This window comes from Sebastes umbrosus, chromosome 14, assembly GCF_015220745.1.
Source record: "Sebastes umbrosus isolate fSebUmb1 chromosome 14, fSebUmb1.pri, whole genome shotgun sequence".
Lineage (NCBI taxonomy): Eukaryota > Metazoa > Chordata > Actinopteri > Perciformes > Sebastidae > Sebastes > Sebastes umbrosus.
In genome coordinates, this window is record NC_051282.1 from 3,055,541 (window position 1) to 3,073,336 (window position 17,796).

The window sequence follows — 17,796 nt, forward strand, 5'->3', positions numbered from 1 at the left end:
TAAACATGTTCTAGTAGAAACACAAAATACATGTATGAACCTGAAAATGAGCACGATATGGGACCTTTAAAAACAAGAAATCACGATGAGACAAAAACATGCATTTTCCTCAGAGAAACAGATTACAAGACACACAATCTTACCTGTTGCTGGTTTATTGAATATGCTGTTATAAAATGTCTTTATATTGGGTTGACACGTAGCAGTAATGATGACAAATTCACAAACCCTTTTTGGACCTGTTTAACTCAGAGGGCTAACACTGGCAGAGTTAGCAGTATTCCTCCCACCAGGTGCAGCCACAATCTAATTTATGCACACATGGTAATGTGAATCTCTTTGGATAAAAATGGCATGATTAGCTCAACTCTGGCCAGTAGCCTGAACAGTTGGCATTCACACTCAGTCAGCTCATTGTGTGATGAAGTGCTGCAGCTTAGAAATCCCCTACAGGAGGGGTAAAGAGAACATGGCTCCAGGGATGGCAATGCCAACCTGTTGGTTGATCTACACTTTTGATCCAAGCTGAAATATCTCAGCTAAAGCAAGTATTGGCATAATATTTGGTACAGATACACATGTTGCCCAGAGCAGGAATCCCTCCCCGCCCCCTCCTCTATCAGGTCAAATTCTTCATTTTTTCCAAATACCTCCAAAACTAATATTATCATCCTCAGGTGTAGCCTACTTGTTTTTCGTGCTAATTGGCACATGTTAGCATGCTGACACACTAAACCAACATAGCATTTAGTGCAAAACGCTGCTGTGCCAAACAGCCTTACAGAGCTGGTACCATGGTGGTTGACTCTTAGGGTGCTTTAACACCTAACCGCTTTAACCTAACTGGCCTCAATGCTGTCCCTCACGCTGGCCTCAATACTGTCCCTCACACTGGCCTCAATGCTGTACCTCACGCTGGCCTCAATGCAGTCCCTCACACTGGCCTCAATACTGTCCCTCACACTGGCCTCAATACTGTCCCTCACACTGGCCTCAATACTGTCCCTCACACTGGCCTCAATACTGTCCCTCACACTGGCCTCAATACTGTACCTCACGCTGGCCTCAATACTGTACCTCACACTGGCCTCAATACTGTCCCTCACACTGGCCTCAATACTGTACCTCACACTGGCCTCAATACTGTACCTCACACTGGCCTCAATACTGTCCCTCACACTGGCCTCAATACTGTACCTCACGCTGGCCTCAATACTGTACCTCATGCTGGCCTCAATGCTGTACCTCACACTGGTCTCAATGCTGTACCTCACACTGGCCTCAATACTGTCCCTCACGCTGGCCTCAATACTGTACCTCACACTGGCCTCAATACTGTACCTCACGTTGGTCTCAATACTGTCCCTCACGCTGGCCTCAATACTGTACCTCACACTGGCCTCAATGCTGTACCTCACGCTGGCCTCAATGCTGTACCTCACACTGGTCTCAATACTGTACCTCACGCTGGCCTCAATACTGTACCTCACACTGGCCTCAATACTGTACCTCACGTTGGTCTCAATACTGTACCTCACGTTGGCCTCAATACTGTACCTCACACTGGCCTCAATACTGTACCTCACACTGGCCTCAATACTGTACCTCACACTGGGCAGTTTTGTGTTCAGGATCTTTTAGGCGGGGCTGAAATCATGGCTCGATGACGCACTGGAGTCATCCTTAACATTACCCCACCCTTCTTCAGACACCTGGTTTTTGAAAGCCAAAACAGAAACCCAGAGAGTTTTTAAAGGTTGTCTTGGCTAGCTTAGTCGGTAGAACATGACACTCATATTCTCAGGGTGGCGGGTCCGAGCCCCATGCTCGGAGTAAGCATTTTCATGACTGTATGGTATTGTATTTTTTTTATTGTAATCCATCCCATGTCTTATGTATATTTATTCTTTTTCTGTAAACTTGCAAAAAATGTATAAAGTGTAATGACAAGGTGTCAGAGTATGGAGTACCAGGGCCGCGAACTTCTCTGAGACTACCAGTGTGATGGAATTTTCTATTAATTCCTCTCTTCTTGGTCGAAAGGTCAGAGTGTTTGTCAGAGTGTCCCTCTGTTGACATTATTGGGTTGGAGTCCTGTCTAGAGGAGCCGCCGTTATCTGTACAGCTGTGTCTGTAGTGGGGACCGTAGAGCCAGTCGCTGGGGCAACCAGGGTCAGAGATGCCAGAGGAACGGAGTAAGTCAAAACCTGATAAGGGTAAAACACTGAGCACCAGGGAGGAAGGGCAGAGTTGTGAGGCCTTCACGCAGAGAGCACCTCAATGGTGGAGACCTGACAATTGCTCCTTGATCAAGCTTCAATAAACCTTCTATGTAAGACATCAACAGCTCCGGGGCCTCTTCCTTCCTATAAGTTAACTTGTGTATCAGAAATTCCATCACAACCAGGACCACAAAAGCAAGCACTTTGTTCATGGCCCCGGGAAGCGAGGTCCGGGCAGGGAACGCTGTCAAGCCGACCGACCGCCTCGGATGAAATGCGCCCGGCGGGGGCCAGCCAGCGTCGGGGAGAGTTCCCGCGAGGGGATCCTCCCACACCAAGCGGCCGTCCATAACCTGCCGAGTTAAATCCCCCAGGCACACTGCGCGACGAGGGCCGTTACTGACCTCATACAGTCCATGGGCTGAGCCTCGATCAGAAGGACTCAGGCCCCCGAGCGACACCGGGCAAGCAGTCTTCCGTACGCAACATTTCCCGACTCCGCTGTAGGACGGCGATTCGGCGCTGGGCTCTTTCATCTTCGCTCACCACTACTGAGGTTTCAGGTTTCAGCGCTTTCAGTGTCACGCCCCCAGCGTCTCAGAGCAGAGAATACTGCAGATTTTTCCATGATTTTGAAAGCTAAATTGATATACTTGGCGATTTCTTTAATCATTCAAATTTGGCTGGGTGGTTAGTAACACATTTTTCTGTGGTGTGACAAACCCAGAATGCATATTTATTTTTGCTTTACACAAACTTTAAGGAGACCGCTGAGTTAAAGCTGTACACCTTCAAGCACCTCAGACCATATCTAAATTCCAAACCCAGTATTAGCTTCCTTTCATACAGCTGATCACCGCAAGAGGACTTGAATCTCGGAAGACTGCATTATTCGCAATCAATAAATGAACGAGAACAACCACCGGTGTTAAAAACCATCCCGCATCAGAAATGTAGAAACACTGGGAAAGCCAGAGCACACGGTTTCACAGTTCATCAAGCAGTTCTGAGAAAATCCTACATGACTTTCCCATAGTGGAGCTGGCCTCGATGCCACAAGAGAATTGAAACTCTGACCCCTTTGTTAAATAAGGAAGCACAAAGCCTGCAAAACATCTGTGTGCTAAAACCATCCCACAGGGCAGGTCCAGTTAAGCCTGGTGAGGTAAACAACATGGATTGTGGATTTGATGCACGGCTGGACTAAGGCCCCCCCAGGAGCCCGACGGTGAACACACCACTCTGCCTGGAACCATTTTGGACAGGAAACCCCCGGGGAATGGAAAGGCGCTAAGAGTTTTTAAAGCATAAAGTCGGAGGCTGTTAATGTTTCAATCCCAGATCCAAACAGAGAGCTGAACACATTACATCATTATGACACCCGGTTTTATGAAAGGATCATGGTCAAGTCTTTCAAATTAAACAGAAAGCTGTTGCTAACGTTAACTACTATGTATTCACAAGCCAGTGGTAAAAGTACATTTACTCAATTACTGTACTTAAATACAATGATTTGAGCTGCTCATACTTTACTTTAAGTCGCAACCAGCAGCCGGATTGACAAAAATGGCGGACATAGCAAAAAAAAAAAAAAAAAGCAAATATATATAGCAAGGTGAAACGTCAAGCGGACAAAGCGCGTATCAAAATGAAAGTGAATCTGGTGTTGGCTTACACCCGCTGGCGAGCACCCTAACCCTTGTTGAGTCGGGGAGGAATGCTGTGTTTACAAACCGCAACCGACAAATCCTTACTCATTGTGCCTTTAAAGCTGAAGTAGGCGAGATTGGAGCAAATATGATAAAAAAAAGTCATGTTCCTCTGTGTCCTCTGGTGCCAATCTGCAAGATTTCACAGACCGGAGGAAAACAAGCAGTAAGAGCTGATCTGGGATATGCTGTCCATCTGCCGTCTATGAGAGCCGGCTGTCAATCACACGCGAACTCCAACCGAAAAGGTCAAACTAGGCAGCGCTGATCAAATATGAATCAATATTCTGTTACGTTTATGCCTATTTCTCTCCTCAAATGTTTTCAAAATCATCTTGTAGTGCACAATTTAGCTGTAAAATGAGAAAGTTTGTGACCGGCAGCCATGTTGAGATCAGGAGCACAGCCAATAGGAATGCTCTCTCTCTGAAATGACCTGTGATTGGTCAAAGTCTCCCGTCACGGGCTAGATTTTCTAAAGCCTGAAAACAGAGCCATGAGGAGGAGCAGAAGTCTAGTTATCTCTCAGAACACTTGAATTACAATATGCTGAAAGGTTATTATGGAATTTTTGCCCAACGATGCCAAAAATATACTGACTACTGAAGCTTTAATTATTTCCATGTTATGCTACTTTACATTTCTACGACACTACATGCCAGAGGAAGATATTGTATCCACTACAGTACATTTATTTAACCTTTCAAGATTTAAATGTTACATAGAATCATACGATTAGTTTATACAAATTTGAGTTTAATCTAGTAGGTTAAACTACCCAACAGAGTATGAAGTAAAATTAGCCGGTTAAAATGAGTTCCATTTAGCTCTAACCAGATTTCGAGGTATTGTCCACCTGAAGTCTGAGCAATTACTTTGGTTAGAACCGAGTTATCATATAGCTGATAAATTCAAAGCTCCAAAAGTAAAACCCAAATTATAATAAACCGTAGTTTTCCTTGAAGTCAATTGGTAGACTTTTTCATTTCATACACCAGCCATTTGTACCACACACACACACACACACACACACACACACACACACACACACACACATTCCAAACACCTTAAAATTGCTCTATTTAAAAAAATAAAAAAGAGCACGAGGGGTACTGCAGTGTGCATTTGCACGCATGTTAACAAAAACTCCATGCAAATGTATTTCAAATGAGCTTTGGCACAGTGTTTCAGTAATCCATATATTTCATTAGCCCGGGCGACCTACATTCCCATAGTTTGGATTAGAAGAGCCTGAGCTTCTGCTGCTGCTCTCGTAGTCTGAGCCGCGTAGTGGTTGACGTTGTTTCTGGTGTAAATGGAGCTCACCCTGTGGCACCTCTTGGCCCTCATCGCAACGAGCGGGAGGTCTTATGGGTGAAAAGGACAGGACCTTCTGAAGAGGTCATGGATGGGGCTAATGTTCCCTCCAGGTTTGTGTGTCAAGGTGCTTTCACATCTAACCTGTTTGGTTCGGTTAAAAGTATAACTCGGGTCCGTTTGCCCGGTTGGTACGGTTCCTTTCGGGCTGGCGTGAAAGCTATCGATCGAACCCTGGAGTGGACCAAACAACCAAACCTGAAAAGGTGGTCTCGGTCCGCTTCCGAGTGGACTCTGGTGCAGTTCATTTGTGGTGAAAAATCAAACAAATCAACCAGAGTATTTCATGATAGCAGATTTATTAGCAGATAATCTGCTAATAAATCCATCTGCTGATCGTGAAATCTGTTTTGTATTATAATTCATCTGTATTTAAAGGTACTGTTTGTAAGTCCTAACAAGTATAAATCATTACGGGTCGGTGTCCCATGCGCGCTCGCGTGTGGCTACGCTGTTCAGACTCAGACTCCTACACAAACTACACGGAAGCACCAAAACCGCAAAGTTATATCTAGTGAAGCCGGTCTGTTAAACAGTGTTAACTCTTCCTGCTTCAGCCCCCCAGACCGCAGCCAGAAGACAAAGGGGAGACTATAGCTTTGGTCTCCAGGGCCAGAGTCTCTGCTCCTCTGCCTGCTTACCTTCACTCTCAAGCCGCGCTCGTTCTCACTCGCTCTCTCGCTCGTTCTCACTCGCTCTCTCGCTCCACTCTCGCATGCATGCGCGCACACTCCACACTGCAGAAGAGTTAGTTTAGCTCTGAGAATATCTAGTGAATGTACAGTGGACGTTTGTGCAGAAATAACTGCTGCAGCTCCTCCAGACCAACAGAGGTTTCCCGTGTCTTGTTTCCTGCTGCTGAGTGAATAGACAGGGCTCCGGAGCGAGAAACGTTATCGTCTCCGACCGGGGCTGCCGTGTCTCCCCTGTTCCTTCTGACCGCGGTCGGGAGGCTGAAGCAGGACAACCACAGTATCAGGAGCTCAGCTAACATTACTGCCAAGCAGCTGAAATATAGAGTGATATTGTGCTTTTAGCTGACGTGTGTCGCCTCACTGTTTTGAGTGATACTTGTTCATGTCTATGTAGAGCGAGCACAAGCGCAAGCAACATGACGCTGATTTTCGTTGACTTGACGGCCACAGGTGTCGCTGTTAACAAGCAATTTCTGATTCCTACACAGAGTCCCTTTAAGGCCATGTATAGAAGCACATCAGCGCAGGTATTTCCCCTGGTTAATAGGTCAAAAACTATTAAAACTGCTGTGCTTGCATCCGACTCTGTGTACTTTGTCAGTTCATTAACTCCATTAAAAAGTGTGTGACAGCGATCCAACAGTAATATGCCTCATGTGCATGTCCCCGAAGTTCCGAAGAGTAAAACTATGGAAGCAGTTGTATAATGTGGTCAAGTCTGAGAAAAATAAACGTGATGACATCACTACGACATCATCAGGTTGGTGTTGCAAACTAGGGGAGCGGAGTTTGAAAGATGTGGGTATTAGCAGGCAGGGAAGGTTTAATGAAAGATGCTCTCAAGTTGAATTAAGGGAATCCGGAGTTAATTATCAACTACAAGTCAGGATTTGCCTCTGCTGCTTTGATTTGAACCCTTTGAGGTCTAAGATCTCGATTTTTACATCACCTTTTATGGTACTTGCATATCACATGATACCCATGTGTTTCATACCAAAATGTGCAGAACACTCTCAGCTCTCTGTTCATGTCACTGTCATCTGTCCTAGAGCCCTGTGTAAACACGTAATATGGCCTTAAAGCTGAAATATTTTAATCTGATTTTTTTAATTCTTCATATCCTTTGTGAAAACACACCTTTAATTATGTGGACCAACTGTTTTGGTGTTTGAAATGGGTTTACCAAAGTCGTATGTTAACAAAAGTAGTGTAATTTATGAATATATTTGTAGATAAATGTATATTAAATGTCTAAAATGAAATTTTGAAAAAGCGTTTTTTTGGGTAGAAATGTTGTCTGTCACTCTACTTTCTCCACAGAGGGACTCAGAGATCAGAATAATGACTTCATACTTCATATCGACCTTCACGGAATGTGTGCGAATGAAAATTGAGCATTACAACATTCTCTTTTCAAACCAAATATTTACTAAAAATGTAAATTATTTCATCTGTTCAAAAATATTAACACTCTTATCAACATGGGAGTGGACAAATATGCTTACATTATGCAAATGTATGTATATATTATAATTGGGAAAAAAAATTAACATTCTTTTGTCTGTCCCCAGACGGAGCAGATACCTACTGCCTTCAGGTGGCTGAAAGAGAGTCACCAGTAAAGGAAAGGCCTTCTGTACAGGAAAATGTTGATATTTACATGTTGAAAAGAACCCTTCTCAGCACCTGCAAGCTTTTATAGCAATAGCTATTATTATTATTATTATTATATATATATATATACATATATATATATATAATTATATATTATAGCCAGAACTACGAGCCCAGACTCGGTTGGAGTACGCAGAGTCTTCTCACGACATGACGTCATCAGACCCGTTACATAGAATGTAACTGTTTATCCCAAGTTGGTGCCTATGGTGCTAGTATTTATTCAAATATTCAACGGTTTCTGGACAATTATGAAGCACCTACAATCATTATCATCTCCAACTTTAGCCAACCAGAAGCATATTTTGAGAGAACAATGCATATATGGTCCCATATAATGCTCATTTTCAGGTTCATACTTGTATTTTGGGTTTCTACTAGAACATGTTTACATGCTTTAATGTTTAAAAAACACATTATTTTCCTCATGTCTGCTTGTCTAGCTGTCTTGAATATACCTGTACTCACCCTCTGTCTGAAACGCTCCGTTTTAGTGCATTTCAACAGAATTGCAACGGAATTGCATTGCTAGGCAACAGTTTGGGTCTATATTGACCTCCTGTCAGCTGATGTCATTCACATCCACTGCAACAGGAAATAAACTGGGACCCATTTAGAATGTTTATGTTTAAAACCGTGCAATGATCTAAATATTGTATATTTGTGACATCACAAATGGACAGAAATCCTAACGGCTTGTTTCAAACGCACAATTTCTGAAAACGAGTTGTGTGTGTTTCTCCGTATACTGAGTGTTTCGATACTTTCACAGTATTTATACAGCACTAAAACTCTTTTATAATATAACAGATGTGAAAATCTTACTTTTTACAATATGGGACCTTTAAGGGAGTATTACATTGTAAGAGCAAAGCACCAGACTGGTCCTCGCCAAGATGAAAGCCACCTGCCATGGTCAGAGTTCGATAAAGAAATGATGTTGTGAAATAATGGTCTATGACTCATATTTTCTTCTAAATCAAAGGAAGAGATGTTATAAAAGTAAAAATGTGCCTTCAGTTTGAAGTCTAGCTCATTTTCACGGTGGATTATCAAATAATGGACTTTAACAGCTGTGTGGCAATTTGTAAGTAACACTGAAAAGGATTACTTTAATGATTATTTTGACAGTGAACTTATCTCAGGGAAAAAAGTGAAAATGAAAACTGTGGATGTCAAAAATGATGGATAGAACTGTTTAGGCAGAAAAGGCATTGCAAACATTACTTTAGTTCTCAGTATCAGAAGGTATGTAACCTAACTGTATATAGGGATGCACAGATACCACTTTCTTTCAGACCGAGTACACCGAGTATACTTAGATTTGAGTACTCACGGATACCGAGTACCGATACGAGTACTATTCTGTGCCAAAAGACCCTCGTTAACAGCCAGCTGGAGGGTGTGAGCAACACATGGCAGGCTGGGGAGTCCTGCATACGAGGCGGTGCGCGGCGACCGGCTCTAGGTCGGCTTGGAAAGGCTCGGGGCGAAGGTGCTTCCCGAGGCCATGGACAAAGTGCTCGTTGCACCCTCTCTCCCCGCCGGGGAGGTACGGGGGTCCCCTGCTCCCGGTGCGACTTTTGACTGAGGACAGTCCGCCCCAACCGCATCATGTCCACAGGGCGGGGCTCAGCCCACGTAAAAGGCGCCTGATTTCTGTCCCTGATTTCTGCGCCCCAACCCCCGCGGGTTGGGGCGCACCACCTGCCCGTCTCACCCGCACCGTCGGGGAGGTGGAGCGTGAGCGCGTGCGATAGGACCCGAAAGATGGTGACGAGAGGTTAATGTCACGCTGCCGTAAAGTGGTATCGGAGCCGTTTTGCGAGTACGAGTACATGAGCACAGTATTGGACCCGATACTGTCATCGGTGTCGGTGCATCCCTAACTGTATATCAGTTTTTGCTATTCAGGATGTGTAAACTTTGAACCTCAAAACCACAGAACCTTCTAATTCCAAGGTCACAACATGTCAGTAACACTCTATATGTGCTGAGGGTTTGTAGGTGACTTTTTTCAGCTGCAGCCAGTTCCCTCTTCTTTGAACTGAAGATCCCTCAATGTGACCTCACTTCATCTAGATATGATAAATAACTAGAACACACTGCTAAACACCAGACTGAATCCAGGATGCAACGTGCGACATCACCAAAAGGTGTTTTAACGGTGATTCCGGGTGCTTTAGAGAGGATTTTCCCTGTAAAGATTAACTGTGATTGCTGTGTAATGCCTCCTGAGCCGAGTGAGTCAAATGCAGCTGGGAATTTTTAAAGCCTTCGGATATGAATGAAAAGCTCATAGTCTCTGTCAGACACAAGTTTCTCCGCATCTCGATTTAGAGAATGATGTGTCCCGTTCTGTTCTGAGCAAGTGATGAATTAAAGCCCAGAGCTGTCAGAGAAGGACAGTCCTGCTTGTATCAGAATGTTTGATGAGTGTTGTCTCCAAACTTCAGCCTGAAAACTCATCCGTCAGTGTCTCTTAAACACTGAGGATGGATTTATTCAGAAGCACATTTCATCCAAAGACAGATGGGTCATCTTACCTTGCGTCCTCCCGTGTTGAGCCTCAGAGGGGTCAGGTAGGGGTCAAAGATCATGTGACTGGTCTCGATGTCGATGGGCGACTGCCTCTTCCCTATGGCGCACAGGTTCCAGGCCGAGTGCACCAGACCCCAGAAGGACGGGACTGGTGGTGGTGGTGGTGGGACAAAGCAGAGAGAGAGACAGTAGCAGTAATTAGTGTGTGTGCTCCATAAAAACAGAGAGAAAGTGAGCAGATGAGCTTCATTATGAAGGGACAGGAGAAATGGGGAGTTTAGGGAGATTTGAATTTAAATATGGCTTCATTAAAATCGGACTAAAAAAGGAGCTTTCATTAAAATCTCCAGGTTATTATCTGCAAGCAGAAGTACGGGAGACAAACTGACTTTAAAGTCTGTCTAAAAGTTCTCCCACTAGTTTTTATTGCTTTTAGTGGCTCCCGACCTTTCTGTCTTGTGTGTCTTTTCAATGGAGAAACTTGTGAGCCTCATCACAGTGAGGTCACAGGCAGGGTCTGAAATTAACTTTTTTCACTTCCTGCCACTCAGAAATTTTATCTGCCACTTTTGAAATCTCTGCGCTAAATGAAGGAATAACATTTTAAATCTGATGTCATTCAGTGTTCGATATATTTGACATAAAAAACATTATATACACGGTAAATTACAGTGTTGGAATTACACAGTAGCTTCTGGGGGAGCCCTGTTTTTGGTGGGAGGGAGGGTACTGTAACACAAAAGTGTACTGTACTTTGTTATTGTCATCTATAGTGGTTATTTGCATAAAAACACACAATTCAAATAAGTATGATTATTTAAATATTTGCTTTGATTAAAAAAAAAATCTTGGTAAGTTGTTATGAAGTTAAACAGGTCATAATTCTCTCTCTATTATCTATTTTATATTGATGTGAAAACATTTCCTACAAACAACTGGATTTATTCAAGTTTCTCACCGAAAACATTACATTACAGTTGAACACATCATGATAACGTTGTAATTTACCTTCGCCCAAAGGTCATTTTGCTGAGCAGACCGTGAACGTCTCATAATAATAACTGAATGGCACCTCCGTTAACGTTAGTATCTCCGCTAAATGCTGCCCACCAGCTGCTAACAGCTAACGTTACTAACTCTCCTCCTGCTGATGTTTGTTGTTCACAGTGAAGCGTTATCAGGGAAAAATAGGGTGCGCCCCCTCAGGTTTAGTAGCACCACCGTAGCTGATGTTATTTACATACACTGCAACAGGAAATAAACTGGGACACATTTAGAATGTTTATGTTTAAAACCGTGTAATGGTCGAAATATTGTATATTTGTGACACCACAAATGGACAGAAATCCTAATGGCTTGTTTCAAACACACAATTTCTGAATACGGGCTGTGTGTATTTCTCTGTATATTGAGCATTTTGATAGTTTAACAGTATTTATATATCACTTAAACCTGCTTTATAATATAAAAGACCTGAAAATCTCCCTTTTTACAATATGGGACCTTTAATAAACAAAAGGCTTACAAAACTGAAAATCCTAAATGAGTCCAATGGCAGGCAGTTAACATCAGGCTGGTAACTGGCAAACAGGTAGCAGGTTAACAAAACTCCAAACAGCAAAGAAGACGAAGACGAACCGACAAAACACAAGAGACAGCACAAAGACTAAAAACACGAAGAAAGGAGGGAGATAACGAGGAGGGACAGGTGACAGCAGGGCTGACGAGGAACAGGTCCAACTAACTAAAGCAATCACACAGGCGGGGAACAAACAAAGGCAGGACGTAAAACAAGACAAGATACAAGAGGAAAGGACTTTCAAACTAAAACAGGAAACATTAAACGAATGAAACAAGGAATATAGCAGAAAACCCAAAACCTAAAAACCAAAATCCTCTGGATAAATCAGAGGCAGCTAAAAGGATAGAATGCAGAATATAGAGTCTCAACCAAACGTCCAGCGGCCTCTGGGCACAGAGCCAAACCATCACTGCAACAGAGATGGTGAGGTGCTGAGCTGAGGCCAGACTGTAGACATTAAAATGTGGATTAATTTATACGTATGAGGCCTCGCACACATTTAATAGTGTGAATGTTGATTCAGCATTAAAACGAAAAGTTAGTAAATAAAATAGCTGAATATTCCAAGCTCCCAGGAAGAGCGCCGTCGTCGATCCCGACTTTTGTAGCGGCCAAACGGCGGTACTGCAACTTCCGTGTCCGTCAAGTGATGCCATTGGACCCAAAAATACTTTTTTTCATAGACTTACATTGGGAAAAAGACGTCTGTAACTCAGCGGATAATTTTTTTTGAGGTGAATCAACTTCCCAGTACGAACACTCTAATAGCCCTTATTTAAAAAAATACGTTTTTAAAGTTGTAAAATGAACTAATAACTGAATCCAGAGTTATTTTCCTTGGCATAATGAACGTGAATCAGACCCACGAGACTGCGTCGCCCTGCGCACTCATGTGAAATATCCAGGTTCTGCCAGCCAGCTTCCTGCTAGCTGTATGTGGCTGTAATAATGGATATATTGGCTGTAATTCATCACTTTCATTGTCTTATAATACACCCATGGGCTGTACGCTGTTAAGCCTGTGCCGTGAATGTATTCATGCATTCCGTAAATGTAAAGTACGTTAATTAACATCCCCGTTCCCAAACAACCTTACGATTGATTATTAAATTACCATCGCAGCGCTGCTGTCTCCTAAACAAACACTAGCTGCTGCGGTTAGTAGGCTAGGCTACTACTTACACTTACACTGTATCTCTCCCCTATCCACCCCTCTCCCCTCCCCCCTCCTCTTCCCTCATTAAAATGCGAGAGTAGGACCCTGGAAGAAGACCGTCCTGCCCTACACCTATCCTAAACCTAACTATTTAATTTGAATGCCTAAACCTAACTATTTAATTTGAATGCCTAAACCTAACTATTTAATTTCAATGCCTAAACCTGACTATTCAATTTCAATGCCTAAACCTAACTATTTAATTTCAATGCCTAAACCTAACTATTTAATTTGAATGCCTAAACCTAACTATTTAATTTCAATGCCTAAACCTAACTATTTAATTTCAATGCCTAAACCTGACTATTCAATTTCAATGCCTAAACCTAACTATTTAATTTCAATGCCTAAACCTAACTATTTAATTTGAATGCCTAAACCTAACTATTCAATTTCAATGCCTAAACCTAACTATTTAATTTCAATGCCTAAACCTAACTATTCAATTTCAATGCCTAAACCTAACTATTCGATTTCAATGCCAAGACCTAACTATCTCTATCCTAAGAGCGGTCTTAACCTAACCCTAACCCTGAATTTAACCATAACCACTACTTGCCTAACCCTAACCTTAACTATAACCATCACTTGCCTTTCCCTTACCCTAACCCATAACCTTAACCTAACCCCACCATTAACCACTGACCCATAAATCAGCTTTTTTTCCCAGTTGGGTACACAGCTTTTGCTGGTCTTTAGTCTGAAATGTGTCCTCGAAGGTGGCCTAAGTCAGGAACCCATACACATACACACACACACACACACACACACACACACACACAGATGAGAGGGCTTATCACCAGCTAAACTGTCATAATGCTTGTCAGAGACGGCTTAACGACAACTCGCAGTGTATAACAGCTGTCATTATGATTAAACAAACTCATCAGCGGTAGTCAGGGTGCTCAGCTGAGACGCAGCTAAATGAGGAACACGTTGAAATGATGGATGTGAACCTCAAACTTATTTAATAGGATTTTCTTTAACACACGTGGGGCTCTTTTCTAGCTGCATGCTGTTTTTTGCACGAGGCCCAAGACGCAACCCTTTACTTCCTCTTCTTCACTGTGTCCTCACATCTCTCCCTCTCACTGTCCGTCTCTCCATCTCTATCCCTCTCTTTCTCTCTTGCTCCATCTTTTTCATCCAGGCACTATTCAGTGGAGCAATGAAATGACAGATGTGGCAGCCCTGACCTGCAGAGTGCAATCCTAACCCCTGCTCGGCACACAGCCACATGTCAACACGCTGTTATATCGCCCAGCTGTGTGTGTGTGTGTGTGTGTGAGAGACAGACAGAAACTGTATGTCAGGAAGTGGATGTTTGTAGAAACAAACCATTTGGGGCAAAAAAACAGAGTAAATCTGAATATGTATCCGTTCATAAACGTATGATTTTGTGTGTGAAATAGGAAATGTGAGATTAAGCCGGCATGAGTGTGAGAGTGTGTGCCTAAATGCCGCTGCAGTCTGCGATAACAGCAATCTTGAAGGTTCGTTGCATGTCATACTGAGTGAGACTGGTCTGACGATACATCACTGTAAGTGACAAACTTTTTTTTCACTTTCTTTTTTAGAAATTCTTGCTTTAAAGGGACTCTATGTAAAAATCAGAAATTGCTTGTTAACAGCGACACCTGTGGCCGTTAAGTCAACAAAAGTCAGCGTCCTGTTGCTCGCGCTTGTCCTCGCTCTACATAGACATGAACGAGCATCGCTCAAAACAGTGAGGAGACACACGTCAGCTAAAAGCACAATATCACTCTATATTTCAGCTGCTTGGCAGTAATGTTAGCTGACCAGACGAAGTTCTCTCCATGAATCAATGATGATCCTAGTGTTGGCTTTTCCTGCCTCAGCCTCCCGACCGCGGCCAGAGGGAACAGGGGAGACACCAGAGTTTTGGTCGGAGACGATAACATTTCTCTCTGCGGAGCCCCGTCACTTCACAAGACACGGGAAACCTCTGTTGGTCTGGAGGAGCTGCAGCAGTTATTTCTGCACAAACGTCCACTGTACATTCACTAGATATTCTCAGAGCTAAACTAACTCTTCTGCAGTGTGGAGTGAGCGCGCATGCACGTGAGAGTGGAGCGAAAGAGCGAGAACGAGCCTGGTGTGTGAGTGAAGGCAGGCAGAGGAGCAGAGTACAGCAGAGACTCCGGCCCTGGAGACCAAAGCTACGGTCTCCCCCGCGTCCTTCACTAGAGAGAACTACTTTTTGAAACTGAACATTGGTATTGAACGTATATCTTGAGGTATATGGAGTTGTCCAACGTGCATGTAATTACCGGGGATACTGAATATTCTGATTGGTTGATTAGATGTGGATCGTATCGTGAATTGTGAGATTTTGGTCCTAAAATACTGACACTGTCAGAATTTGGTCTCCAATGCTCTAAATCGGCCATCAGTGGACGTGTCCTCACAGTGTGATTTACATTAGGACCACAGTTTAGGATTTGATTACCGTAGATTTCAACTCATGTTTCTCCCTCAATTGCCATCTTTCGTCTGGGACTGTTCAAAATTGCACAAAGTATCGGGGCCTTTAGTATCCATGTATAACATGTGTCTGGGAGAGACAGACGGAGAGGGACTGAGAGAGGCAGGAGGGATGGAGGGATGGAAATAGTGGGAGGAAGCCCTGAAGATCAACCGTCCTTTTTAATATGAATAAATCTGACTGGGTTCAAATGGGGGGGAAAAGAGAGAGAGAGATTTTTGCCCATTTTTAGGGTTTTATAGGCTGTGTACCTTAACAAACTCCTCCTACAGATTTAATCAAAACGATTTGAAATTTGGTCAGGACCATCTTAAGACCTTAAGAATGACAAGGTATTGAAATGGTGAGTTTTCATTGAACGGCATGCCTGTGGCGTGGCGGCCATTTTGAGCCATTCGCCATGAAACAGGAAGTTGTTGTAACTCCACTGTACATTGTCCGATCTGCCCAAACTTTTTCAGGCATGATAAGGGTCCAGTTCTTTACATTTACATGTCCATATTGAGTCTCACTCATAGCGCCCCCATAGTGTTTTCTATTTTTAATGTACTCCTCCTATCAGGTTGACCAGATCCACCTCAAATGTGAGGTGAGATTTTGTTTTTTTTTCACTCTTTTAAAGTCACCAGAATGCAGGAAACAAAGTCTCTGAAACTCAAATTTTTCTCTTTTTTTTTTAAGGTCTCAATGTTGGCAAGTATGCACCGATACGAGCTAGAGACATTAGAATATGATAAAATAGTAAGACATTGGAGAGAAGATGTGAATGAGTGAGGAGAAGAAAGAGCTCTCAGTGAGCTGCTGTTTGACTGGATTTGGAAGGTTGAATCAGGCAGCCAAGAGCGAAGGCCTGGTGGGTAGATGACCGATGGAGCAGAGCCGAGCAGTTGGCGGTGGATGGAAATCACGAGCCGGGATGGTGGTGTGAGGCTGGACTGTGTGTGTGTTGTTTTGGGGAAAATGCACTCACAAAATGAATGTTTCCCCGTGCGTGTCACACGGCGTGTTTCAGCTCGTCAAGTCAAATCAATTTGGAGTGACCCAGAACCTCTCAGAAAACAGTAGCCATTAAGTAGATTGGTTACTTGTAAACACATGACTTGTTGCCACTTTCAGAATTGATGTGTCACAGTAGGGGAACACGCGCCAGTCACAAAGACTCCAAATGCTCACATTAACCTTTCTTGTTCTTTATAAAAGCAATTTATCCCCCTGAAATGATTCCATTATCAGCTCCTGCTCCACTAGAAGCCATCATACAAGTCCCTTATCTGACATCCATTCTGTGTTACACACACACACACACACACACACACACACACACACAGACAGCCAGAAGCACGGGCCTCGTCTTTTACAAATTTGGGACATACTTTACTTTTATTTTATCTATATTCACGGCCTCTGTTGCTCTTTAAACCTTCCTAGAAGAGCTTCAGGCCTTTGACTTGATTTAGAGAGAATAAAGATCCTTTCCCTGGAGGCACCTTAAAATAATCATGGATTTCTTAAATGGGTTTTAGTCTATAATGTCACATCAGACAAGTTTAATTAAAGTACAATCTAATCTAATCTAATAGAAAAGAAGTTCAAGTTCAAAGGCTGCCTGTTGAGCAGATTTTGGAGTGGTTTTGCCATTCTCTGTGCATTGTGTATGTAAGTATTTTACTTATTACCAATTACTATTAATTCGTTTGTTGTAACAACATGCTGTTTTACGCAGGGGGCTTTTATACACCTTGTTTTTTTGTACGAATTCAACAAATGAGATCTAAAGTGTTAATTGGTGAGAAATGATGATAGGTGGATTTTGTTACCTTCAGTCTTTGTGCTAAGCTAAGCTAACCAGATGCTGTACATAGCCTACATACTGTATATGTACAGCACTGAGACTGGTGTGGATCTTCTCATCTAACCCTCGGCAAGAAAGCAAATCCCAAAATGTTGACCTGTTCCTTTAAAGCTCCAGTCATTTACGTTTATAATGTGCTTTTCCATCTAATCAATAAAGTTATGAATAGTGTGAACGCTAGCGCTAGCTGAGTCAACGTTAGCTGTGCTAAGTTTGACTAAGTTTGCTAACTGAAACACAAGTGGGGTTGTATGTATACTCTCGCATTCTGAGTGGTAACATGACTGTTTTTGTCAATGGAGTCTGGTGGCTTCAGTTCCCTGTCAGAAAGTGCTGTGTGATGGCGAGGTCTGACGCAAGGCCTCGCCATCACACAGCACTTTCTGACTGAGAACTGACGCCGTTACATTGCCGTCTTCAAA

At 43.1% G+C, this 17,796-nt stretch overlaps 1 protein-coding gene across 2 annotated transcripts in view; it reads right to left on the reverse strand.

Annotated features, from left to right (window-relative positions):
• Positions 1 to 17,796, reverse strand: part of LOC119502245 (carbonic anhydrase-related protein 10-like) — a 105,911-nt gene that overhangs the window by 47,781 nt on the left and 40,334 nt on the right. For both annotated transcript variants that reach the window (XM_037793109.1, XM_037793107.1), the window contains exon 3: positions 10,224 to 10,366. In XM_037793109.1, the coding sequence (XP_037649037.1) occupies positions 10,224 to 10,366 (143 nt within the window). The remainder of the gene's footprint in view (positions 1 to 10,223; positions 10,367 to 17,796) is intronic.